Genomic DNA, 27,982 nt, shown 5'->3' on the forward strand with positions numbered 1-27,982 from the left:
GCAGGGGTATATATCACCCGCCATAGCGGCGCCACTCTAGGGGGCGACCTGCCGGCCCGCTTGAGTTGCTAGGGTAAAAGTTTCCGACGAACGTGCACGCGCGGCGCGTACACCTACTGGAATGGATATGAGCAACACATCTCGAAGAACAAGAGTTACAAGGTAAGTAACCATGTTATCTTGACATTATAATTAAAGCCAGTTTTACAACATTTTTTTATGATGTGCAAGGCTTGTTTGGGTAACGCGTGCTAGTCCCCTCACTCCCCACCCTAGAACTCCTCCACTCCCCATCCCTTCTTTCCCAGTAAAGTTCCTCCCCATCCTATTTGCTCTCCCCCACAAGATACACCTCTCAGTCAATTTCCCCTCCGCCAATCAATGCTCACCCCCCAATTAATCCTCTTTGGGGCATAGTCAGCCTGAGCTGAAGGTGGCCTATGCACACTTTGGCCTGAGGCTTTTTCTGAGGTACTCATTGACACGCTATTCCTGCCTAATAGCTGGTGTCTCTGGGCCCCCACTTTCAGGACCAGCTTTCCATTAAGGAAGGGGACAATCCCTGCCAGCTGCAGTAGCTCTGGTCCTGTTATGGTTACAATCCAGGTGACACTTGTCAAGAGCAGGCAAGTTTGGGAGTCACCATTCACAGCCCTCTAGTCCCCTCGGGACACTTACCACAGTACGTGGGCCAACAGGAAGGAGGCAAGTCCCCATTATGGGGATGCATCACACACACCCTCCCAGTCAGCATCACACCAGCTATCCCAGCTCACTTGCAGTGCCGCATGCTTGTTTCCAGGTAGGTGAGCATGCCACAGAGCCATCTGTCTGTGTCTGTCACCAAACCCTTCTTCACCCCCAAGTATTGGGAGTAGGAGAAATTCCCTGTGAAGATAGGAAATCCTTAACCATCCTGCTTTTATCATCCCTGGAACACCCTGTCTTAAATGCCTGCTGGCCTCCTCCTGCTGACCACCAGTGCTAACAGCTACTGGGAAAGCATCCGTAATAAGAATGGCAGAGCTGTTGTTTTCAATGGAGAGGGTTCAGTTCCAGTCTCAGGAGGGAGTAATTCCTCGCAATGGCGCTCAATTTGTGATTCAACTTAAACCCCCTTCAACACAATTAGCTTGATGCTACTTAGGACACATTTCCCCAGCCATCTCCATGGAACAGCTCTGCGTGGTTTGTGCTCTCTAGTTCAAGAGCCAAGCCCTGGGCCTGCATCGTTTCTCTGAGCACTGGTAAGCTGGAGAGAAAGAGGGGTAGTAGTAAGGGAACGGTAGCAATAGTCATACTTAACATTTTTATAGCATTTTATTTTATTTTTTGATCTCCGTCCTCTGAAGCCTCCAGGATGATCATGACTGGAGATGGGATACTGGGCAGGGTGGGCCAGGGCTCTGAGGTGGCACCAAGCATTCTCTCTCTCAGGTGCTTGGTTGGCTTCTTCTTGCTCACATGGTCAGGGTCTAACCAGTGGCATATTAGCCACTGAGCCAAGGGGCCTGTGCCCAGGGGCCCCAGCCAATTGGGGGCCCCCAGAAAAATGGGCGCCCTTCCACACCCCCACCCGCTGTGCCTGCCTGCCCAGTACTCCTGCCAGGGAACAGAGTCAGGGCACAGGGGCTTGCCCCGCACTGCCTGCCCAGCACTCCTGCTGGGGAATGGGGGAAGACTTCGCTGTCAGGCAGGAAAGGCGAGGGGGCAAGCCTTGGTGCTCCGACCCCATTTCCCTGGCAGGAGCCCCTGAGGTGGGGCAGGAGGGGACTGCAGGCAGAAGGGGTAAGGAGGGGGCCCCACTTGCTCTGACCCAGGGCCTCACAAAACCCTAATCCGCCTTTGGATCTAACCATACATGGACTGGGAAGGAATTGACCCCCAGGTCAGGTTGGCAGTGACCTGGTTTTATGCCTTCCTCTGCAGCATGTGGGTGTTGGTCACTGGGTATATCTCATTTAGTCATTTCACTGCCATTCATTGCAGGGGCCTCTGGCATCGGCGCACCTCGGTCCTTCCTAGTCTCTGCCTGTGGCACAGAACAGTCTAGTCTCCTGCGGGTGGGAATAGTTTGGTCTGATGTTGGTTGTTGGGTTGAGTGTGTGGGTGGTCTGTGACGTATAGAAGGTCAGACTAAATGATCTAGTAGTCTCCTTCTGGCCTTATACTTTATGACTCTGTATTCAGAGCACTAATAAATCCTCATCACAGCCCTTTGCATAAGGAACAGAAAGGTGAAGTGACTTCCCATGACCCCACATTGAATCAGTGGCGGAGCCTGAACTATGTCCCCCCCTCCAGACCACAGTACCTTAACAGTGGTGGGCAAAGAAACCCACTCTTTTTCCCCCAACCTGCATCAAACACTTCTCTCTCTGCCACGGGCAATGTGCTGTGTGATTTGAGTAATGCAGGGCGTTGCAGATTATTAACAGCCCAAAGCCAGCCTCTACTTCAGTTCAGAATGCGCCAGTTGCTAGCATACGTTTGCTTTTTGTGAACATTTCTAGTGCAGTATTCCCACTGGTGAATTGTGTATTGTTCTGTAGTCAGGGCTTCCCTGCCTGACGCTGCCAGAGAGATGATGCTTGGGTCCCTGGGTGTACAAAACCAAGCTGCTCATTTGCATTTGCTGGTCCCTTTGTTGTTTGCCCAGCTGTGATAAGTACTTTGCGGTGTGCGACTGAAAACAATTCCATCTGCTCTCTGGAAAGGATGAATGAACAGGGGGAGTCTTTTCTATTTTTCCCCTTCTCTCTCTCCCTTCTTTTTGCCTATAAGGCAGTCAGGCATTAGGATGGAATCTCCCAGCCTAAACGGAACAAAAATATAAGTAACATACTTGTGAATGCTGTGTAAGTAGCATATGATTTATATATTGAACTTCTGACCTCATCTATTAACTCATATTGAAACTAATAAGAAAAAGGCCTCTTTCATACTGTATATTGCACATCCTACTCATACGTAACGTACATCTAAAATACGTGATTTACTGCATACAGTATATATATGAAACACACATGTCCTTTCCTCTTACGGGAAACAGGAGATATTGAATGTTAGTGTTGCCACTGTCGGGGTTGGATATCTTTCATAAAAATGTGCCCTCATTCACCCAGATGTTATGTTCTTATGCAGGAATTACTGGATGAAATTCTTTGGCTTGTATAATGCAGGAGGGAAGAGTAGATGATCATAATGGTCCTTTTAGGCCTTAAAATCTATGAATATATGGGTTATTGTGGAGCACCAATGCAGCTCAAAGTTCTTTTAATGCCCAGAGAAAACACTTCTTTAGGGACCTGCAGTTGCCTCACAGAAAACTTGGAAAGCATGGCATTTAAAACCAGTTAATTCTGAAGTGTGTATGTGTGTGTGATTTTTTTCCCTGCTGTTTATGCCAGCTACTTCAAAGGAAGGTGTAAACCATTCAAGCAGTTCCTTTTTGTTACACCTATTTTTGTAATGCTACCATATCTAGGAACTGGGAGTGGGTTTCTTCCTAACTCCAGGTGGTTATCAGTTTGTGCCCTGGAGCATGAGAGTGGATCAACCTCATCATTTTTATCCCAGCTAATGTACCAAATGTCAGAAGCAGGACTTCAGGTGAAGAATAAGTAACAGGAGTAGATAATCTATTAAGATACCAAGATCCAGCCTGCAGCATCAGCAAGGCGAGTGCATGTTTTTCTCCCTGTTTAATACATATGCTGCTTCAAGACTGTAAGAAGCACTATAAATAATTTTATTCTATTGAAGCTAATGCTCAGGAGCTGACAAAAGACAGGCTAGCTAGAGAAGATGAGTCTCTCAGAGCCAGATTCTGCCATCTTTATTCACATTGAGTAATAATAATATCTAGCTCTTTATCCATGGATCCCAAAGCTTGTTATGAAAGAGGGCATCATTAGCCATATTATTATTTTACAGATGGAGAAACTGAGGCACAAAGTAGTGACATGACTAGCCCCAACTCACACAGTAGAGATGGGACTAGAACCCAGGTCTCCAGAGTCCCAAGCCAGTGCCCTAGCCACCACTGCCATCTCTCTAACCTTGCTGGTTTAATTGGGAATTTTTAAGGAGAAAGATGCTGCCCAACAGGCTTGGCCCAGTGCCCAGTAAGGTCAATAATTAACTGATTTCAATGGTCATTGGATTAGGCAGAATTTAGTCTTCATTTTGTAGCACAGGTCTGATCATCCTCACTGTTTTGTTCGGTTTGGTAAATGCTTTTTGTTACTTTAATATGATGCAGTTAGCACCCTTTATTGAGAATAGAGGATAAGGGGGATATACGAGTCTGTTTTCTTGCATAGTGTCCCTGGTAATAAAGATCAATGGGAAAAGAAATGGCAAAAATATAGAACACAGCATCCAAAAACATAAGCAGAGTTCATTTTCTTTTACAGAGAATATATGACAAATGTTTTCATGAAGCATCAGCAGGTCTGTATAGTTAGGTTTCCTCTCTGGCTTAAAACCCCCTTGAGCTGCACAGCCCTCCCTTTAATACCTTTCTTTTCATGAAATGATCTGTTTTAATAAGACAAAAAAAAAAGAGGAAAAGAAAATATGTGATACTCCACAGAGCAGCATTGTTTCTGAATGAAGCTTTCCATGAGGTGTCAGCAGCTCTTTCAGTGACGTTAGTCTGCCTCACACTTACTCACATTGCAGTATCTGCACCTCCACAAAAAACCTCTCTGGAGTGAATTGATTCAGCACTGCAAAGGAACTGTCATGCAGTGAACGGAGTGCTTTGAAGCAAATCATTCCACAGGAAAGTGAGGGAGGGATAAGAAGAGAGAAGATCAAGGAAGAGACGTAGTTAACCTGTTCTGTTGTCTTTGATAGCACTTTATATGCTCAAAACACTACAGAGAGACACTAATTCTCATAACACCCCCATCAGTAGGAGGTAAATAGTATTACCTCATTTTACCAATGGGGAAGTTGAATTAGAAAGTCAAAGTGATTCAGTGTCAGATCTAGGAGTAGACTGAACAGAGGCATACCTTATGAAATGTTACTGTGTCCGAACAACAGTTGGCAAGATTATGCTGAACATGGTTTATTCTGGTCTATCCAGAGCAGTGAAGTGTGTTCATCACTGACTCACCTAACACAAGTGTGTTCAGACATGGTAATACTTAATAGTATAGACCAGGTCCAGGGGCGGCTCTAGGTATTTTACCGCCCCAAGCATGGCAGGCAGGCTGCCTTCAGCGGCTTGCCTGCGGGAGGTCCCCGGTCCCATGGATTCGGTGGCACGCCTGCGGGAGGTCTGCCGAAGACGCGGGACCAGTGGACCCTCCGCAGGCATGCCGCCAAAGGCAACCTGCCTGCCGCCCTCGCAGCGACCGGCAGAGCATCCCTCGTGGCTTGCCGCCCCAGGCACGCACTTGGCGTGCTGGTGCCTGGAGCCACCCCTGACCAGGTCAAACAGAAAACACTCACATACCAGTTTTTGGGATCCAGGGCCTGGAAAAATAATTATTTTTATTGTTTGTGATATACTCTGTAAAGGAATGCACTGTAAATTATAAAATGTGCTGATCACATGAGATCATACTGGTGTGCCACAAAATGGAGAGGATCTTGTATTTTTTTACAAAAGCCACAAACCTTTTAGCAGAAGATGAAATGCAGTTGAGAAGTTTGGTGTCTTGTTTCATCTTTTGGATTGCTAATCAAAACTCTAGTTGGATTTCCATGTTACCAAAATGCCAATGATGAGTAAAGATCAAAATGCAGATATCTGCTTCTACCTGTTTGTAATTAAATTGCACCAATTAGCTACCCAGAGACAATCACTGAAGTAGGCTTTAGACATGTAGAAGGTTACTCCACTAGCCTATCGCCACTGGAGAGACTGGTTCAAACAACAGATTAAGACACAAATTAAAATGAGCTTCATATTCTCATTTTCCACACGCCAAAACCACCACACTAACTGGCACCACTGGAAGCCTTTGTTCAGAAGAAGCTTAGAACTCTTCCAGGTCAGGAATGAGGTGCATTGACAGAGCTGAGTGAGGGTCCAGAAGTAAACAGCAGGGAGTGTTCCCTGTCAGGCCTGAGGAGCTTTGCAGTAGGGAATTGGGAGGAAGCAGCACTGGCAGTGAAAGAAGTGTCATTGCCCAGGTTTGAGTTGTATAGGCAGAGCTGGTGGTCGAGGCACAAAGACTAGAATAGCAGGGTTGCAGTTCAAGAGAGATGCACTGACAGAATTGCATATAGGAAGCCCCTACAGCCTGTGTCATTACTTTCCTTGGCCTTAGCCTTGCTGACTCTCCCTTACTTCCACGATCCCGCATTAATTTTTGTTGAAAAAGCAAGATTGTTGGGGAGCAGAGTTTATTTATCATTAGAATTTACTATATAGCTCCATAGACACACTTGGTGTTTCCCGTACAATAAAACCCAGATTCCATGCTCTAGAGCAGTGGTTTTCAACCTTTTTTCATTTGCAGACCCCTAAAAATTTTCAAATGGAAGTGCGGACCCCTTTGGAATCTTAAACATAGTCTGCAGACCCTTAGGGGTCCATGGACCACAGGTGGAAAACCATAGTCCTATGGTAATGGCAACCTTTAATGGACCCCTTAGACACAGTCTGTAAACTACCAGGGGTTTGTGGACAATAAATTGAAAAACACTGTTCTAGAGAGTACAGTCTAGTTCCTCTATGACACATACCTAATAGGTTTCCTCCTGCAGGAGGATACAAGTTTAACCTTTTTTGGGGAAACAAGAATTTAAAGCCTGGAACTTTGAGGACTAAACTAGGAAATGTTTTGGAATGCAGCATTCCCTAATGACATGGCTGTGTATGTAGAAAGCATTTTTGATAAAGCACCATGTCCAAATACAAGAGTCATTCAATCCAAGCAATGTTGTCTCAGTGAATCAAAGATGAGATGCAAGTGCAAGAGGTCAGATTCAGGGGCGGCTCTAGATATTTCACCGCCCCAAGCACAGTGACATGGCACGGGGGGCGCTCTGCTGGTCGCCGGTCCCGCAGCTCCAGTGGACCTCCTGCAGGCATGCCTGCGGAGGGTCCACTGGTCCCGCGGCTCCACCAAAGTCGTGGGACCAGCAAACCCTCCACAGGCACGCCTGCGGGAGGTCCACTGGAGCCGCCTGCCGCCCTCCTGGCGACTGGCAGAGCACCCCGTGTGGCATGCCGCCCCAAGCACACGCTTGGTGTGCTGGGGCCTGGAGCCACCCCTGGTCAGATTAGATGGTCACTGGGGTCCCTTCTGGTCTTAGAGTCTGCTAATCTATGAATGTAGAAGGGAGGGGAGGGGAGGATGTTGGTTGGAAAAAGAAACAGGTGTTTAATAAATGCGGAAATGGTTGCCCTGGGAGAGGCCGACAGGAAATGCAAAGAAACATTACATAGTTTTTAAACTTCGGGGGAGTATTCTTTGGTGTGTTTGTTACCATCTGTATTTGTGTGGAAGGCAGGGAAAGTCACTTGTGGGTGTTTCAAGGTCCTTCTCCTCTTTTTTAATCTCCTTAATCTCCTCGATTTGTGCTGTATTAGACTCCACCTCATCCTCTGTATCCAACCACAGGAGATACAATTGACACGAGTGCTGCAGTTGGCAGTCCTCAGGATTAAACTCTTGGGGACTGGAAACAGATTGTTTCCACTGGGAGGACCTTAGGCTGTGGAAGAGAGGAAGATGAGCCTGAGTCTCAACATTTTTTTAGACCATGGTGCACATCGCTATGCATAGACCTTGTCCTAAGGATGGAGCTACAGAAAACACTCACTTCAGTGATCCCACTCTAACCAATAACTGAATTGTGGGAGGGCTAGAGAGTTTAGGTCCTCTTGCAGAGACAATTAGATGTGATTCTTTGTTTTGTAAGTGGCTCATAATGCAATGCTAAGGGGTACATTACAAATGAAGACAGATTTGATATGGTTTCTTTCTGCTGAGTATACTGCTGTTCAGATCAGCGGTATCTCGTTGTTTTCGGGAGTCAAGTACACGCTCATCTAAAGCTCCAGAAGCTTGCTCTCAATTCCTCTCCTGACTCAGATTCAGTTCTGTATGCAACTTGATGCCGGGGCTTTCCGATTAGCTGCTTTGGGAATCTGAATCTTTCATACCGGCAGAACAGAATTCATTACCCATGACTTTTTTTTTTTAACCCTGGCAAAAGGGCTGCATATCATTTTTTAAAAAATAACCAACTAGGAGATTTGTAGTTATGCTTGCAAAGATTGGCGTAATCAGTCTCATAGACTAGTGTGTCAGGAAGGAAACATCTTCCCATATGCAGCAGCATACAATCAGCCAGGTGCAATATAAGGAAGGGTGGTTCATCTTGCTCTGAAGCATAAGATTTTAAGCACTGCCAGGGGCTGTGTACCAAAGATCTGATCAGATATGGCAAATTTTATGTTTCCATGCACAGTGTGAAGCTTTCCTTTCTACATAATGCACTGTAACAAGTCAAACAATGAGTCATCTCATAAGGGGAAAAGGAAAGGAAGCTTTTATCTCCCAGTGGATAAGAGATAATCTGCCTGCCTATCTATCTAGGTATAAGCAGCTGCCTGAAAATTAAGCTGCTTTTTCTTCATGGGAAGGAAGCCATTTTAAAATTGAATGTAAAACTGATATTTTAATCTCACCCATCCCAGGTCTCATTCTGTGTCTAAGAAAAGCAGTGGCCAAACTCCCTTTGACTTCACTGATAGTCAGGCACCGAGACCAAACTTAAGCCTGGTCTATACACAAAAGTTGTATCATTTTATCCATATCAGTATAGTGAAAGTGACACAACCCTGCTTGTAAGGGAACAGTTATATCGGTACGAATGTGCTTGTAATAGTACAGTATGCAGTGTTTTTGTAGCCATGTTGGTCCCAGGATATTAGAGAGACAAGGTGGGTGAAGTAATATTGTTTATTGGACCAACTTCTGTTGGTGAGAGAGACAAGTTTTTGAGCTCTTCAGTGTAGGTTATTTCTATGTAGGAAGGGGACTAAACTATAGTGTATCTAAACTAGGAGTTGTTCCAGTATAATTATATTCTTAAAAATAACACACACACACACACGAACCAACATAACTCTGTGTAGACAAGCACAATCTCTATCCAGCCAGTTGAAAGCTGTGGTCTTGTGTCTTGTTTAGAGGCAGACACATGCTGATTAGCAAAGCAGTTCACAGTAAGGTGTTGGGGCGTAGATGTAACTTTGTATTGCTGCCCCAGATCAGTCTCAGGCTTTGCATCCAAATGCAGTTACTGATTCACTAGTCTAGGGGTAGGCAACCTTCGGCATGTGAGCTGATTTTCAGTGGCACTCACACCCCCTGGGTCCTGGCCACCGATCCGGGGGCTTTGCGTTTTAATTTAATTTCAAATCAAGCTTCTGAAACATTTTAAAAAACTTATTTACTTTACAAACAACAATAGTTTAGTTATATATTATAGACTGAGAGAAAGAGACCTTCTAAAAACATTACAATGCATTACTGACATGCAAAAACTTAAATCAGAGTGAATAAATGAAGACTCGGCACACTGCTTCTGAAAGGTTGCCGACCCCTGCACTAGTCCTTTCCCAGAATCGCTTGCCATTTGTTCCAGTTTCTTAACATGACCACAGTGTTTCTATCTCCCACAGGCTTGCAGCCAGTTTACTGGAGCAGGGATGATGTGGCCCAGTGGCTCAAGTGGGCAGAGAAGGAGTTTTCTCTGAGGTCGATTGACAGCAACACTTTTGAGATGAATGGCAAAGCACTCCTGCTCCTGACCAAAGAGGACTTTCGATACAGGTCTCCTCATTCAGGTGAGGTTTATCTACACCAGGAAGGATGGAGCCACCCGGGGTACAGGAAAGAGATGGAAGCAGAGACAGACTCTGGGAAGGAAGGGAGGGAGGGAGGGAGGAAAAGAGCCATGAAAGATGGGTTGCAGAGACAAGAAAAGACAGCCATAGTTGTTGGGGTGGGAAGGGAAAGACAAGGACAGCTATTCAGACTAGGCCAGGGGAAGAGTGAAACTGTAACATCCAGTGAAATAAGATCCAAACACCCTTGAACTTTGAGAGAGTTTAGATCCCAATCCAAACTGAGAGTGCCTGGCCCATCTCTAGTTAAAACCCTCTGCAAAACCCAGAGAGAGACTGCCTGGCAGCAGTTTAGAACATCCAGCCCTGTCCTTTAAAGGCTTATCATTTCACAGACCCAACTACAGTAGGGAGTTAATCAACTGCTCCAGCCTCTTAAGAAGCCTGCATTAGCATTCTGCCTCACGGTTGACTCGGCTGATTGTGCTGCTAAAAGCTTCAGCAAAACTCATCCCTGGGGACCTTTCCTCTCTTTTACAGCTCCTGTGGGCTTCCCATTACTCTGCCCATATTCTCTCACATGCTGGAGTCCAGTCCCAGGCAAGGCACAGGCGGTGTGTGAATCAATCCACCTGTTGCCAAATAATTTAGTCATGTACTCACACAGAAGATTCAGAAACATGTGTGTGTCACCTGCCTGTATTTATATTCCCTGCAGACTGTCGCCTCCAGCATTACAATCACACTGAACCTCCTTCCTCTCCTGTGTCAGGGTTGTTTAACTAAATTTGAATGAATGATTCTAAATAAAAGTTGTTAGCTTTCTTTTTATGACCATACAGGGTACCTCTGCTAAATAAACAGGCTTGTAATTTAATCAGCTACCAGAGATGATCATACAGCTTGAACTGAGTGCCTGGAAAATAGCTGCTATCAGACTTCCAATGTAAAGACACAGACACAGACACAGATACAGATACTGTTGCAAAAAAAGCAAACGTGATTCTGGGATGCATTAACAGGTGTGTTGTAAACAAGACACGAGAAGTCATTCTTTCGCTCTACTCTGCGCTGGTTAGGCCTCAACTGGAGTATTGTGTCCAGTTCTGGGCACCACATGCAAGAAAGATTGAGAAATTGGAGAGGGTCCAGAGAAGAGCAACAAGAATGATTCAACGGTCTTAGAACATGAGCTATGAAGGAAGGCTGAAGAAAATTGGGTTATTTAGTTGGAAAAAGAAGAAGACTGAGAGGGGACATGATAGCATTTCAAAAGGTAATCTAAAAGGGTGTCATCAGGGGAGGGAAGAGACTTTGTTCACACTTAGCCTCTAATGGATAGAAAACAAGAACAATGGGCTTAAACTGCAAGCAAGGGAGATTTTAGGTGGACATTGAAAAAGTTCCTACTTGTCAGGTGGTTAAACACTGAATAAATTGCCTAGTGGAAGGTTGTGAAATCCCATCTCTGGAGATATTTAAAAGTAGGTTAGATAAATGTCTATCCGGGATGGTCTAGACAGTATTTGGTCCTGCCATGAGGGCAGGGGACTGGACTCGATGACCTCTCGAGGTCCCTTCCAGTCCTAGAGTCTATGAATCTATGAATCTATAAATACGGATGGTATCACACTAACCAATCAAAATGTGGAGTAGTTCTGAAAGACACTAACCTTGTGACTCCCCAAAGGCACCTCCCTCTACTAGCATCCTCATACAGGATCTGGCCCATCCTTTTTACATATAGGCCCCAATTCAGCAAAGCACTTGAACATGTGCTTAAGTCCCTTTGACTGCTTAAGAAATAAATAAATAACCTGGGGCAGGACAACTTTTCTGGTGTTTTGTATGTAGCACCCACTATGCTGCATGTAACTGGCCTTTCCTTATCCCCAGCACCAGCTGTCTAGGAGAGACACCTCTCTTGTCCCTGCATATACTGTTACTGCACTTGACGTCAAGTGGATTTAAGCATTTGCGGGCTGGGGACTGAGCATTCATGGAGAAGAATCCTTGGCTCTAAAATTCATTTCCTCACTGTGAATGGAGCTCATACTTTGCTGAATGTGAGGCATGATTTTACTGACTACTGATCTGTGAACTCAATTAAAAATTTTATTCTAATTTTTCTATGGTAGCTGTTGACAAACTTTTGAGAAAACATTCCATTCAGGCCTGCTAAATCTATGCCACATACAGCAATAACAGGCACAGAAGTCGCCGTTAAGACTTTTAGATGACTATAGATTACTAAATAACATCATCTCGTATTTGAAGTATTTCCCAGATATTCCTGTATTTGAACTATAGGGAAATGAATAATGCCATTTCTGCTCTAATGTTATTTAATTAACTAAGGGCTTCCATACACTGAAAAGTTGAACCACTTTAACTGTACTGGAAGGAGCATTTCAGTGAGGGGTGTGATTTTTTTTGTTTTAAACCAAAACATTTATACTATTATAACCCATTGTGTAGATACAGTTATAGCAGTATAAATGTGCTTATACCAGTATAACTTATTCCCCTTCCCTAATGGGAATAGCTATACCAGGATAAACAACATTATATCAGTATAACCAATATATCCACACAAGGGCTTGTACTATTTTGTAGGAAATCACATCCCTCATGAAATCCCTATATTGGTCTAAAAGCTGTGTGTAGACTGGGCCTAAGGCAAAGGTGGGAAGTTTTTAAGGATGACCAGCATATTCTCCTGGAGTGATCTGGCACAATTTATGTGTGTGTCTCTATCTTGCTCTGTAAAATACAAATTATGTGGTAAAATCCCTCTCTGGTCTCTCATTATGTATTAAATGCGGATAAGGTGACAGGATTCTTGAGGCTTCATTTTTAATTAATTTTTCAGGCATTACAGACTCCTTTAAAAGTGCCCCAAAGTCACCCCTGACATATTAAAGGCAGCCAAGACAGAGAAAAAGAGCAAAAAGTCAGACTATGGAAATGAGGATGACTTAAGCTGAAATAGCTAGGAAATAAACAAAAAAGGTTTCATATCTTTGACTGACATGTAGAACCTTGGAGTTTTTAAGTGGCAAGTGCTGAATATGAAATGGATTTACAGGTGTTATAGAAATAAGAACAATAACAGTAATAGAAAATCCAAGGTCTCCTAAATGCCACTTTAATTAAGACAGTTAAAGGACCTATGAAAATTAGTTAATATTTCAGACAAAGTACCACTGTTGAATATTGTTCACTCCTGCATGTGGGGGCAGGAGATAGGCAAAGGGCTGCATGTGGTATTATTAAGATTAATCACATGCACCCCGGGGCACTTAGAATCTCCTGCATTTTGTGCTTTGGTTAACTCTTTCTACTTAACTGCTTCATTTTCGCCAGCCATAAAAGGCAAAAAGCACCTCCACTGTTGCCCAGATGTACCTAGGTACAGTTGGAGGCGGAAGCGGTATGGGGTGTCACTGAAAGATGAAATATTCTCACAGTAAATTAATCACCACATAAACAATCAGTCTTCTGGCAACTGTAATATGCGTTCCTTTAAGGCCACCATATTGTCACCTGCAAACTCTAGCAGTGCTGGAAGTTATTCCCATGCGATGCTGACAGCCACAAGACAATAGGAGTTAGGTGCCTCGCTACCTTCACAGATCTGGGCCTGACTGACCTGCTAAATTTACTGTGGGGAGAATTTATCACATTCCATTAGATTTCCATAGAATGTCATAACAGTAAAGGAACATCACTGCCACAGCACACATACTAGTGTGGAGGAGCATCAGTGATGTTTTTTCAATGGAATGTATATCTTCTCCAGCATAAAACCTCATTATACAGTAAAACTTAAGGGAGGAAGCGTTGAATAATGGTCAAAGCAGAAGGCTCAGAGCCAGGAGATCTGTGTGCTGATCGTCATTCTACCATAGACCTGCTGTATAAGCTTTGCCTGGGTGACAAACATTCTATGCCCTTGTTTGCCCATCTGCAAAACTGGGACAATAATAAGAGGAGGTGTGAGACTTAATTCACTAATGTTGGTAAAGTGCTTTGAGATCCTCAGATGGGAGGTGATGTGGAAGTACAAAATCTATCCACCAGACTATTAAGTGCAACTGGACTGAGGTTTATATTGCTCCCCCACTTTTCACTACTGTTGTCTCTGCGTGACATGCACAACTTTTGGACTACCAAGAAGGAGTTTTACTCAGGAGTGAGAAAGATGCAGGTTCTTCTTGCAGGCACTTTTGGATCTGAAAATGGCACCCAGGAGCTTAGAATTCATGCATCCAATGGCCAAATGAGTCTTCTCCAACTTTTCATTTCCTTTAGCCACCTATTTGTCTTTCAGGTGACGTGCTGTATGAACTCCTTCAGCATATCCTGAAGCAAAGGAAAGCTTGCATGCTATTTTCACCTTTCTTCCACCCTGGGAACTCTATCCATGCTCAGCCAGAGGTCATATTACACCAGAACCACGATGAAGGTAATCACGTCTCTTTTATTACTGGAGGTGTCATTATGTCAGCAGTTTGGATGAGGCCGTCAGGAGGTCTTTTCTTACTCCAAACCAATAAAAATTTCATTTTAAAACAATCTCTCTCCCTTCAGAAGTGGAATAGTCCTTTAGTTGTTAGAACGTTTAGCTGATCCACCAAGCCATTTGGTTGAAAATTCTTAGTGCTTTATAATATTTCAGTCTTTTGCTTGTGTAAATCTCCATTTATTTTCCGCTATTTTGTCTTGCTTCAAAGCCTGTTTAAAATATACTAGGTGCAGATAACTTTTCTGGAGCTTATATATAGAACCCACTCTGTTGCACAGAACTTTCCTTTCTCTAGTTTTCTGGGAAAGAAAACTCCTTTCCCACCTTATGTACTCTTATTGCACTTATGGTTGGCTGGTTGTAAATTGGGAACTGGAGACTTTGACTTTAGAATTCATTTCCTCTGGTGGATCTAGAGACTTTTGACATGTATGGCATGGTGCCAGACCCATTTCTTTTTAGGTCAACTTTTGCCGTAATTGTAAGGTTGGTAATTATTTTGTTTTCAAGGAAAGGCTGTTCTTCTTTATATGTGTGTGTGTGTGTGTGTGTGTGTTTCTCTTTCAAATATTGCACCTGTGCTATGTGTTTTTGTAATTAAGCACATTTTATAAATTAACAAATAAATAACTATCCTTACCATTAGATCTTAGATAGTGGCAAGCCCAAAGAGGCCTGTCATAAGCACTAATGTCTTTTATTGGAAAATCCTAGCTTCTGAGGTTGAATTGAAATTTCAACACATTGTCACTGTGATCAACACTAGATAAATAAGATAGACACATACATAGCTGGGCAGATGAAGAAAACATTTGTAGAACTGTTGCTTAAATTTAGTTTGTTTTACTATTGTGATAAAATCTGGTGGCAATATAGACAAATTCACCAGTCTGTTTGCAGATATCTCCCCACGATGCATAACAAGTGGTGCTTTTTTGAATGGATTTGCTTTTATGGCATGGCAGATATTGGGCATTTTTACTCTTTATAAGATCTGGTCAGAAAATGTTTGGACTTTTTTTATGATATTTTTCAGATTTGGAGTTTTTGTTTTTCTGGCATAAATTATTTTTTGGAAGAAAACACTTTCCAGGAAAATTTGTGTTTAGTTGAAAACCCAATTTTCCATCCCAAAAAAGTTTTGACAGAAAATTTTCAACTCGCCATTTTCTGTATCTCCCATCTTTAATCACAAATAAAAAACAGTTTGGATTTCACCCTAGTCCCCGCTCATCCTAGAAGTGCACAATTTTGCAAAATTCAGATGAGGTATGATACAGGACAGGATTATGGGGCATTGGCAGAGCTCTGTGGGAAGCCTAGGACTAGCATAACAGGAGGCACTGAAGGTAGGGGCTCAAGGGCACTGGCAAAGCTGTATGAGAATGTCAGGACTTAAATAACAAGAAGGGATACAAGTTAGGAGTAGGTTGCACTGGCAGAGGTGAGTGAAGGAAATTTCGAGTTCCTGCCCAGAATACCTGGCTTTAGGCAGAAGCTGTTATTAATTTCTCACTTTCATGAGTCCTGTAATCACACATAAGGTTTTGTTGTTTTTTAATGGAAAACTGGGAATGGGCCAGGGGAACCCTTTGTGAAATGTGTGTGATGAAGAACATACTGGGAAAATTCCAGGGTTTGAACATTTTGTACTTTAGTACTCAGTTCCTTTGGGCAAAATCTCTTAGGCTGGGGTAGCTAAGTCACAGGTGTAAGATGAGTATAGTTATGATTTTAAGCCTATCCAGTGATTTAAAGGCTATAGATTTAACGATCTAGTAGAATGTTTCCCACACCAAGTGTCCCTTACTGCACACAACTCTGTCATCAATGGGATCACTTTTCCACTTATCACTGTACATAATTCCCACAGTAAGGGCCAACTCTCATTGATTTCTATGGAAGCAGGAATAAGACCCAAAGTGCCTCAGCATCTACAAGAAACCTAACCATCTTTATATGCTCAGTATCTGCCAGGTCTAATGGAAACACTAATAGCCCCTTACAGCTGCCTAAACATCACAGACTAGCAAAAGAAGGGAATGGTAGCTCAGAATGATGATCCTCAGCTAGTGAGCACCTGGTTTCAATCCTGAGCTACAGAAAATTTCACAGTGTTGTTTGACTAGGCGTTCGCTTGCATCACTTGCTAAACCAAAGCTGATTGCTTCCTTTAAGTCCCCTCTCTTAAGGCAATTTGTAACCCTATTTTACTCGGTCCTTAGAGCACTCAGTGCTGTGACGCTGGTTCCTTTCTTCATAGTCATTCCCAACCACTACAAATAGCTTCATTTTATTATTTTTATTTTGATACCTATGGAATGATACAAATGTTTTAATTATGGACTCCCAGCCACATACTCTGGGCAGTGAGAGAAGCTCTTTATGCCAAGCATTCACAAGCAGCTAATGAGTGCATCTTGCATACTTTGACTCTCTTGCTGTGTCTCCTTCGTTGTCTCATGTTGCTGTGTGAGGAACTTGCCCAGCTAAATGTTTGCTGCCTTCCTGCATGTACTCTCTTTTTTTTTACTGTGCTGTGTTCTCTACTGGGTATTCACCCCAGCTTAACTCACAATGACCGATGGAGAGGGGCCAGTAGATCCTTTGGCATGTGACCTTCCTCAAGCTTGATTTTCTTTAAGGCTTGTTTTACAGATATCAAAATGATTTTTGTATCCCTCTTTGAGGAGGTCTCTCTCATTCTCTTTACCTCTGTCATCTCCCTTTCCCTGTTTAACTCTCCACCTGAATCTGGAGTTGCTCCTAAGGATCGTCATCATTTTAATGTCTGTTATGAAACCAATCCATCCACAATCAGTAGTGGCCAAGAGTTGCTACAGCCTCATGGCTCTTCACAGCCTATGCAAAGTGAGTTTAACGGTCAGTTCCCAGTTTGTTCCGTTCCCAGTGTGCAGGCGTTCACATCTCTTACAAAAACGCCACCACAACTGGCATTGGTTTGGTACCCCCTACTGGCAGTCTTTTGTGGAGATACTAAGGGCCAAATGAGCCACAGAGACTGAATTAGCCCCTTATCTCTAGTGGTCCCTCAGAATCAGCACTGAGTGACTTGGGATGCTGTGGAGGAAGCTTGCACTGTTGTTGCCTGCACTTGTTCTGAAGCTAATCAGATGGCTTCAGTCACTAGGACTGTCAGTCCAGCAACTTTCCACCCCTTTTCCACCCACCCATCCCTACAGGGAGCAGACAGGCCAGCAACTTTCCACAGCATTCAGTTCACTTTTAAAAAGCTACATGGAACGGATGGTCTGAGGGTGCATTCCAACACAGGCAGATGCATTCACGAATTCATTCTGGCACAAACTGGTGCAGTGCATGCACAAGAATGTTTAATTTATTAGGGCCAGATTCTTATTCCCTTACACACAGTGAGAAGCACCTTACCCCATTTGGTTTCATTCATTACAGTGGAAGTGCTCACGAGTAAAGTGCTTTATTCAGTAAGGGCAGCCGGATCTGATCATCAGTGTGTTTTAACTGCATCAGTTTCCAAATTAAGAGGATGATGAAGGGAATTTAATGTCAAAGTGAGCCCTTTTCTGGTCCTATTAGGTTTGCTAGAGGAGTTGAGCGGGAGTCCTCTGAGATCCATTGCCCTTCACTAAAGGATCCTTATTGCAACATCCCATCCCCTGGTGAAGGAGGGGGATGAAGGTGCCCCTCTCTGGAGCCTGTCAATGTTGCATAATGTTTCCACCAGAGGTTTCAGTAGAAAGCAGTGTAAGACATTCCTTCCTCCTCATGGGCTGAGTTCAGTCTCGCTACAGCTCTGTACACGGACTCAGAAGCACGGCACTGCTACTAGACATCAGGAGGTAAAGTCTATGAGTGTATGAGGAACTCAATGCAATGTCCCTGGTTGCTCTCTCATTTCTCAAGCATCTTTGCGTATATAACCCAAGAATGGGCATAATGCATTTGAATGAGTATGTGGTGTTTAATTGGGCAGCCTGTAGAAAACAGGGCACTGTATATGACATGGGCCAGGTATTGGGGAAGCAGTTGTAACTAAATGGGTTTTCCTTGGGTTGTGGTTAATGAATGTTTGGTTCCATCTATGCTCACTGAACATTCTTCCCGAAGCACAATTGAAACTGCAGTCACTAGGCAGGATCATAAACCAGGCTGTGGTTTTTGACCAATGTTTGAGCAATGTGGGCCTTTCCATATCAATTGTTCAAACTCAAAGCCATCTTTGGCCACAATGTACTTTAAACTATTTTGAAGCCCCATTATTAAATTGTTTTTCATCCAGTGCAGTCAGAGCCTAGATCTGTAAGTTTCATTTCCTCCTGCCATTTCATTGTTCCTAACCTAACTAGCTACACAAATACATTTTTCTTGTTTATGACCTCAGGTGTATGAATCATAAATAAACTCCAGGCAGGCATAGCTTCCTCATAGGCCTTCACAAGGAAACTGGTGGCTGCTGGCAAATCATATAGGTGCCCATTTTGTTGGAGGGGAGGGGAGAGCAGAGAAGTCAGTTTAAGGTTACTGAGCCAGTGCTGACTGGAATTGCATCTTCCCAGTTATAGAGCATTGTATGTTTAGGCTTTTGCATGGGTCAGTGCTGATTCCTCTACTGCAGCTTGTGTGGATTCCAAGGTAGGCAAGGAGCCCATAGATTCCTTTCTGCCTGAATAGGGGCTCCCTTGACAGGAGGGAGCAAGGAGAACAAGCCTTCTTAAAGGAGCAGAGTGAATGAGTGAACAAATAAGACAGTCACATTTACCTGTTTTGGTTGTTAACATGTGCCTAACAGTTTCCTGCTCTTATCACCTGAGGCTATTGGCAAACAGGGATGAAATTTGAGCTTTGTTTTTCTAGATAAAAACCTGTTAGCCTTTGCTCTCTGTTGTATGCAGGGCTGTTGTAGCAGTGTTGGTCCCAGGATATTAGAGAGACAAAGCTGGGTGAGGTAATATCTTTTATTGGACCATGTTGGTGAGAGAGACAAGCTCTGAGTAAGCTTGAAAGCTCATGGACAGAAGCAGGTCCAGTAAAAGATATTACTTCACCCACCTTGTTTGCTTTCTGTTGGTAGCTTTCTTCTCAGAAAATTACAGCCTAAATCAGCCGAAATCAGTTTCTTCTATGTTAATTGAAGCAAATGTTTTTTGGTTTGTGGATGTTAACAACCCTTTCAGATGGTATTCTAAGTCCAGGCTTTCTGAGCTCTCCTTAATTTTAAGGAAAAACAACAAGGAATCCTTGTGGCACCTTAGAGACTAACAAATTTATTTGACATAAGCTTTCGTGGGCTAGAACCCACTTCATCAGATGCATAGATGTTTAATTTTAAGGGACACTGCTAATGTCAAAAGGTCCACCCATACTGTTTTTTCCAGCATCAAAAACTCTAAAAGGTTTTCATCTGAAATGATCCAGCAAGAGAAAAATCTTGGTGGAGATGCTTCTAGAGGGTTTATAGGTGGTGATCGGGTGAAATTTAGGCCGAGTATCAGTCAAAACTTCCTGCCAGTGAAGTGTTAGGCTGTGATATTCACAAGGTGATCTAACAGGGCTTTTTTGTTTTGTTTTGTTTTTTTCCCCCCATCTCTGATTTCTACAACTTTATGACTAATGTATCCAGTACTTGTCCCATGTCTTGAGCCACTCTGCTGCTGGCTCTGATCTTCAATTTTAAGTTACAGGGTCTGCAGGCAGAGTAACATGAAAGACAAAACATGCATCCAGGTCATTGTAACATATGCACAGAAACAAAGCTGTTAGGCCTAACAAAGACACGTCTCCCATTAAGCTGCCATGTATGAAGTTTCTCTTGTCCCCTCTCTGATTTCCTACTATTAACAGAGTGCTTCCCACCTACGTGGCTTGGACGCTCACACTATTAAATTACTGTAGGAAAGCCAGGTTATGTTGGCTTAGGACAAATTTATGTTCAGTTTTGAAGGTAGCACAAAGGAAAATGAATAATAATAACTTGTACTTACATTAGAGGGGTAGCTGTGTTTGTCGCTTTTTACAGAGCCAGACTAAGAGTCCTGTGGCACCTTATAGACTAAAAGCTGTCATGGAGCATGAGCTTTCATGGGTGAATACCCACTTCATCAGACATATTCACCCACGAAAGCTCATGCTCCAATATGTCTGTTAGTCTACCAGGTGCCACAGGATTTTTTCTCACTTGTATTTATATAACACCTTTCAGCAAGGGATCTTAACATGCTTTGCAAACAATAATGGTAATTCTTTTGAAAGGTGAGGGGACTGAGGTTCTGGGAGTACAGACCACTTGTCCAAGGTCACACAGGAAACTCTTTGGAGAGTTGGTAATAGAATGGAGATGTCCTAACCACTAGTTTCCTACTCTCAAAGACAACACTCGCTCCCTCTCAGATATAATGAAGACTATGTTAAAATGTGTCAATGAGTTCGTAGATTCACAGAGGTGTAATCCAGAACACACTACATCTAGTATGACCTCCTGTATATCACAGGACATTAAATTTCACTCAGGGGGAGCCCAATAACTTGTTCTAGAGCATATTTTCCAGAAAGACACTGAATCTTGAATTAGGTCCTGTGGTTCTGTCACACTCATCATGATCTATGTTTTTCACCTTTTCTCCCCAGACAACTTTGTCCAGAGACCTTCAAGACCATCCGCAGAAACAGTCCATCACAACCCCCCAACCATTGAACTGTTGCATCGTTCTAGATCGCCTATCACCACCAATCATCGGCCGTCACCAGACCCCGAGCAGCGGTCACTGAAGTCCCCATTGGACAACACTATCCGCCGCCTCTCCCCAGCTGATAGGGTCCCAGGGACAAGGCATCACCAAGAGAACAACCATCAAGAGCCCTACCCTCTCTCAGTATCTCCTATAGAAAACAACCACTGCCCACCTCCTCCTGAAGTACTACAGAAGCCTTCCAGCCCCCGCCAAGAGAACACCAGGGTCATCCAGCTGATGCCCAGCCCCATCATGCACCCTTTGATACTGAACCCCAGGCACTCTGTAGAATTCAAACCATCACGGTTGTCTGAGGATGGGCTACACAGGGAGGTAAAGCCTATCAATTTGTCCCACCGGGAAGAGTTAGCATACATGAACCACATCATGGTGTCCGTCTCCCCTCCTGAGGAGCATGCAATGCCAATTGGAAGGATAGCAGGTAAGTAATATTCTCTAGCCCATGGTCTTCATTCAGAATCTGACATGCACTAATCTAATGAACCATGTAATATCATTAGGAAGTACCTTTTGAGCTTCCTTTGGGTTTTTATAATCTTACAAAAGGGTACAGGCATCTTGTAAGCCTCACAACTTCCATTGCACAGGCTGGTAGGTATTACTGAAACCAGTTATACAGGTAGGTAAGCCGAGGGGCAGAGTCATGTGCTCAAGATTACATAACATGTAATCAGTGGAAGAACTAGGATTAGAATGCTGGAGTCCTGCCTCCCACTCCCCAGCTCTACCCACTCCCAATTAGTTTTAAGATTAAACTCTTTGAAATAGAGCTTGCCCTAATAGAGTAGTTAATGGGCCTCTGAATGTTGAGAAACAAATGATCTAAATTGGTCCAGGGAGGGGAGAGTCCCATCAACAGTGCAGCAAAGTTAGAATGTCTGAAATAAAAGGTTTTATGATAATGTTAATGACCCGTTCTTCAGTTTCCACAAGTCAATTAATGACTGGACAGCACTTTAAAAGCCTTTGGCTTTGTCTCAGACCCTTAAATCCTTTTGCCAGACATTTACTGACCAGTAAAAACCTCAGAATGGCTCATAATTACTGACATAATGCCTTCACTATGGGGGAAGTCGGAAAGGGAGGAACGTTCATCTCCAAATTCTACAATTGGCACTGCTCTATTATCTGACCAAAAGAAACAGTTGGCAACCTGTGTGACACTTAACCCAGATTTACTTTCCTGGTAATAAAAACAATAATTAATGCAATAGATTAAGCTAATATAAACAGAACCACCCCCTATCATTCCCCTCCAAGACAGTACTCCGCTAGACTTCCAGCTCTTTTCTTGGAGCCCCTTGGGAAGGCTACCACTTCCTTGGGCAAAAATCTTAAGGAATATTGCTTGAGGGACATAGAAGAGTTGTCCCACTCACAATGGGGTTTGATCCTGCAAAATACTGAGGAACTGCTGGAAGGTGACTTGAATGGGAATTGGAGGCACTCTGCATTATCTAGGGAGTGCTGAGCATGTTGTAGGATCAAGCCCAATCTTGAGAGGTGGCCACTCTGGCTCTCCTCAGAGAGAGCTACTTTGTAGGCCTCTCTGCTGTACCTCATTACTAGCACTGTCCCTCTTCACAGATTCAAATTTACCTCCATCCCACACAAACCTCAGGCATTGTCTCACTTTTGTTATCGTAAATAATTGACATCACATCTGCTGAATCAGGAAACTGAGGTTACAGAAAATGTTTTTTGTGTGTAAAAGAGAACTGTAAATAGATCAGGGTGGGGGGAAATCCAACCGCTTTAGAAATATATGCTGAATGCCCCAAATAACCAAGTGAAGAGGACATTCCACACATTTATGCTAACATAAAACTTCAGAAAGTAAATGTAAGGTTTGCAATGTCTAGGCCCAATGAGGGGCACAGGCTTGTATTTGGTATCAGACCCAATTGTCCCTCATTTTAAGGCCTCATTCAGTCCCAAAATTCCTTGCAACAGATTTGGGGGCCTCTTCACTTTTATTGTTAGTAATTATTTACATCAGAAACAAAGAATCATTGATTAATGAATTTTAAGGTCAAAAGGTATCATTATGATCATCTAACCTAGTACATAATGTAGACCATAGACCTCACCCTGTTGAAAAAGAAGTTGCAGAATCATTTACATTACAAGAATGAATCCCACCGTATTTTAAGTTTCCTGCGAGAATGACTTTCTTATCTCTCTTCTTTTGGGTGTCATCATACATTGTGTCTCACATTTGGCCTGTAGCAGATTGACAGGTATGCATGGTGTAATGTCAGCGAGCACTCTGCTGGTGATATCTTAGGACTCTACCTTCCTGGAGACTTCAGGCTGTGCAATGGGAGTGAGAGAAATCTTAAGGTTTGGGTTAGGTTTGTTTGTTTGAATAGTGTGCATTCTCTAAAATAGTTTTTAAGTTCTAAGATAAGATATAGTAAAACTTTGGAAAACTCTGTAATGTTTTAAAATAAAACAAAATTCCCCGTATTACAGTCAGCCAGCTCTGGTCTCATATAGGTTCTGTGATGGGTGTGATATCCCCAAAAGAAAGCATGCCGGGCATTGCAGCAAGCGTCAGCACTGGTGTTGTGTACTTTGCTCTTTACCCAACTAGCATAATGTAAAGGAACTACCTGTGTACAATGGGGTCAAAATAACCATGTTTATGATATATACAACATGCAAGACCCTAACTATTTATATAGTGTGATGCTCTGGCAGAGTTCGGATAGTTTCTGAAACACAGGGAGGGCCACTATAGGCTCACAAACTCTTTACAATGGATACATCTGAATTCCTGTACACTACAGCCAGATACTACTCGGTGCAAAAGCACAAATGGCCTAAGGTTATACCTATGGAAGTCAAAGGAAGTAAATTTCACTGTTAACTTCAATGAGAGCATCACTGGGCCCCTAATAGGAGAATGTTCTGGTAATTATGTGATCCTTCTGCCTGTCTGGAGTACTTGATATAAAGTCATTTAATTTTGAACACAATCTTTTTCTATGTCAAGATTAACCCTTTACATCAAGATTAACCCCTTATCAGTTTGAGTTTCCCTCTCTTCATAATACTACCAGTGTCAGGTTAGGTGCTTGGTATGTTGAGATATATGCTGCTTTGACTTAGCAAAAGAACCTTGAGAATTATAATAATACTAATAATATCATCTAACTTTTGTATGGCACTTTTCTTCACTAGATTGCAAAGCACTTTACAGAGGAGGTCAATAGCTACTCGATTCTATATAGGTTTTTTTTACTACACTCATCACCATAGTATCTGAGCACCTTTCTACAGATGGCAAAACTGAGGCAAAGCTAGGTGAAGTAACTTACCCAAGGCCACCCAGCAGGCTTAGTGGCAGAGCTGGGAATAGAACCCTGAGTCCCAGTGCAGTGCCCTATCCACTAGGCCACAATACCTTCCCAGTATATACTCCCCAAAGCAACACCGAGGAACTAAAAATACTCCAGAAAACCATTCTAAATCCTTAGTGCTGTGAGTAGGTTAGTGAACAAAGGAGGTCTTGTCAACTATTCACAAATAGATAAGGGCTTTATCACTGCATAACATGAAAAAAGGGCAAACAGCTTCAGAAGGGGTAGAGTTGACCCATGGTGACTATCTAGGCAAACATGGCATTTTTGCATGGAGAAATGGATTTTGCAGGTGATTGTTGTGTCCCTGAATGCGCAGGAAGAATCCATTACCCCTGCGTGTAGGTGCTAGTGCAGAAAAAATGTCTGTACAACTGTGAGCATGCTCTGTGCCCACAAGTAGAGGCTGGGAGTCTGCAAATGAGTCTTTTAAAATAGAGAGCACTCTAAAAATATGTCATCCCCAAAATACAAACATACTTAAATTTTAATATATCAGAGGCCAAATTCCACCCTGGTTTACTACCGTGACTCCCACCTCCCACTACCGTGAGGTTACAAAAGGCGAGAATCAGAACAGAATTTGGCCCTAAACCCTCCTCATTTAAAATTTAACACTCGCTCCCCCCACAAAAAAGAAAAACCTATACACAGTTATTTGTTTCTGTAAAGAAAATGTTTTCCTTTGCCATTATCCACAAACATCCTGTTTTCAGAAACCCAATCAATAGAACGCTGGATGGTCTGTCAGACAAAATAATGACCTCCACCTGCTGGATGATTAATCTGTTTTACAAATTTGTGTAACATCATTTCTCAAAATAGTAATTTGACTGATGATAAAACACTTTCTCCTTTCAGCAAATGTTTTAAAATTGTAGGGCCCAATTCTCATCTGCTGCTCTGAAAGGGTAAAGGGTTCTTAAAGGGGGCATATATGCTACACTTACACTCCATTTAATGCCCCATTATGCTACCAAGAGGGTAAAGAGGCCTTAATTTGCATGAAAATCAGGTCCATCTATCTTCTATTTATGCAAAACATGGGCATATTTCTCACTGTCACTGGTGTAAATCAGGAATAACTCCACTGAAGTCAGTAGAGCCACATAAGTGTATAAATAGTGTGAGATCAGAATCAACCCCTACAGCTGTATCTGTAGTTTTTTTTTTTTTTAACATTTCAGTGAGACACTAATATTCAATAGGCTGTGTAAAATTACTCCTCTGAGTGTGTAATAAAAAACAGGGCTTTAGAAGCTCTGAAGTTAATACTTATTCAAATATACTGGGAAGGTATGTTATCTAACTATCTACGGCTAGATTGTGCTTTAAAGGCACTTCCACATGGCATAGGCATGGTCAAGGGGCAGTGTCTTGGCGGGAGCTCCTGCAAGCATTGTGCCTATGGGGGACACAGTACCTATGAGGGGAGCATGGGCCACTGCAGGATAAAATCCTGGCACTCTTGAAGTCAGTGGGACTTGTGTTATTAACATCAACATCAACACCAAGATTTTACACCCAGTACCTACTAAATTAGTGTACAACATGCCCTCTCTGCATATGCACAGGGTCTGCTCAACTAGCTGTTGCAGATGGACATAAGAATGGCCATACTGGACTAGCCCAGTGATCTATGTGTGGCTAGAATCAGATACTTAAGAGGAAGATGCAAGAAACCTGGCAACATAAATTGTGTAATAATCTGCCCACAGGGGAAATTTCTTTTGTCAATTAGAGGTTGGCTTATGCCTTGAAACATCCCTTGTGGTTCATGTGAATGTTCTTATTACTCATATAAATGTCCATTGGTGCTCCCAAACCTCTTTGAGGAGCCTCAAGTCACTGTAGAGCACCTTTGATCAGTTAATGAGCTCCCAGTGTTATTTTGGGGAGTGGCTGTGTTTTGCTATAGCAGCTCTCCAGGGAAGAAAAGTTAGCTCATTAATCCACAGCACAAACCCCATGACATGACGTTCACCCTTATCTCTGAGCTTGAGATTTTGGAAAGTGATGACATCCCTTTACCATACTTTTTCCATGGCTCCTCTGTAGTATAACTGAGAATTAGGAAGTATAGTTTTTGTGAGAGAGGTGTGTGATGGAGGGTGTCAGGAAGCAGTCTGATAACCTATAATTAGGTTGTGCTGGACCATCGTCATGGACCCAACAACTTCTTGTGGCTTTGGCCACCACAGGAACTTCATGGCAAACTCTGGACTGTGGAAGGCTGCCTGACCGTATATAGCAAAAGAGGTACATCAATTTGTGCAGATAGTTTGGAAGCTCCAAACCATGCTGTGTATTGATATTCAAGCTCTGAGTAGGGTGGGTTTCAGAGTCCGAGCCACAACTTCAAAGCATTGTCTACACAGTTATTTTTAGAGCACTAGTGTGAGCCCTGCTAGCACAAGTCTGTTGATCCAGGCAAGGAGACCCTGTTTGGTCCAAAATGCTGTGTAGCCATACACTATTGGCATGCAGTGCTTATCAGTCAGGTTACCATAGCAACTGGGCTCTGTTTAGCTTTGTGGACTGACTGGTGTGTTTCTCCATTTCCAGGAGTCTTGAGGACAAGCAGTGTTATATGTAAGCTGCTGAGAGGCACGACTTCCACAACATCAGTGTGTTAGATCACTGCAACTGAATAGTGTAGTAATTCTTCTATAATAGCTGCCAGGTTCTGTACTCTGCTAAAGCCATGAGAGTGGGTTCTACTCCCAGCTCTGATTTGCAATCACTGTCTCAGTTTCCCCACCTGTAAAATGAGGATAATGCTTATCTCACAGGGTTGGTGGAAGGCGCCTTCACTAACCAATCTGTGTGCTTGCTGAGGGGGAAATTTAGTTCAGTGCAGAAGGCCAGCGCATGGGCTATCCGCAATTCATATTCCACTTAAGATTACAAAATAGAACTTAAAATGTGCATAAGCCATGTGCTAGTCCTCTGCAAAAGGATGAATTTCACCTGGATATTCAGTGAGGACTTGATTTCTGGATTTCCTACCCTTTATATTCCTCTAAGGGGGTTTATAAACAGGCATTTTAAAAAATAAACAAACAATTGACAGTAGATCTTTTAAGAAAGTTTGAGCAGTAAACCCATGAATGTTGATTTTTCAACTTTTATGATGAACTGAAAAGCTTATTTTTAAAAAAATAAGAAAAAAAAATAAACTGATTAAGATCCCAGATCAATGGTAGGTTTAAACATTGCAGATCAACACATTTCAAAAAGAAAAGAGCTAGTAATCAGTTCTTCTTTAACTTACCTGCCAAGAGTTGAGTTCAGGGAGTCTCCTTTTTCTCTCTTAGGCCTCATTTACACACATATTTTGTACCAGTCTAAATATGTCAATTAGGGGCTGATTTTTTCACTTAACTAGTTATACTGGTACAACTCCCCTGCGTGGACACAGTCAGACTGGTATAAAAGCGCATTATACCAGTAGAGCTCATTCCCCTTTCTGTACAAGAATAAGCTCTATGAGGCTATGTCTATACTACGGTGG

The 27,982-nt window shown here is 43.0% G+C and overlaps 1 protein-coding gene across 5 annotated transcripts in view; it reads left to right on the forward strand.

Moving 5' to 3' along the window:
• ETV6 (ETS variant transcription factor 6) overlaps window positions 1-27,982 on the forward strand; it is a 181,895-nt gene that overhangs the window by 134,159 nt on the left and 19,754 nt on the right. For all 5 annotated transcript variants that reach the window (XM_032803014.2, XM_032803015.2, XM_075070530.1 and 2 more), the window contains 3 exons: window positions 9,662-9,826; window positions 14,160-14,294; window positions 20,979-21,524. In XM_032803014.2, coding sequence (XP_032658905.1) covers window positions 9,662-9,826; window positions 14,160-14,294; window positions 20,979-21,524 — 846 coding nt within the window. The remainder of the gene's footprint in view (window positions 1-9,661; window positions 9,827-14,159; window positions 14,295-20,978; window positions 21,525-27,982) is intronic.

The sequence above is a fragment of the Chelonoidis abingdonii genome, chromosome 1 (genome assembly GCF_003597395.2).
Source record: "Chelonoidis abingdonii isolate Lonesome George chromosome 1, CheloAbing_2.0, whole genome shotgun sequence".
In the NCBI taxonomy this organism is placed as follows: domain Eukaryota; kingdom Metazoa; phylum Chordata; order Testudines; family Testudinidae; genus Chelonoidis; species Chelonoidis abingdonii.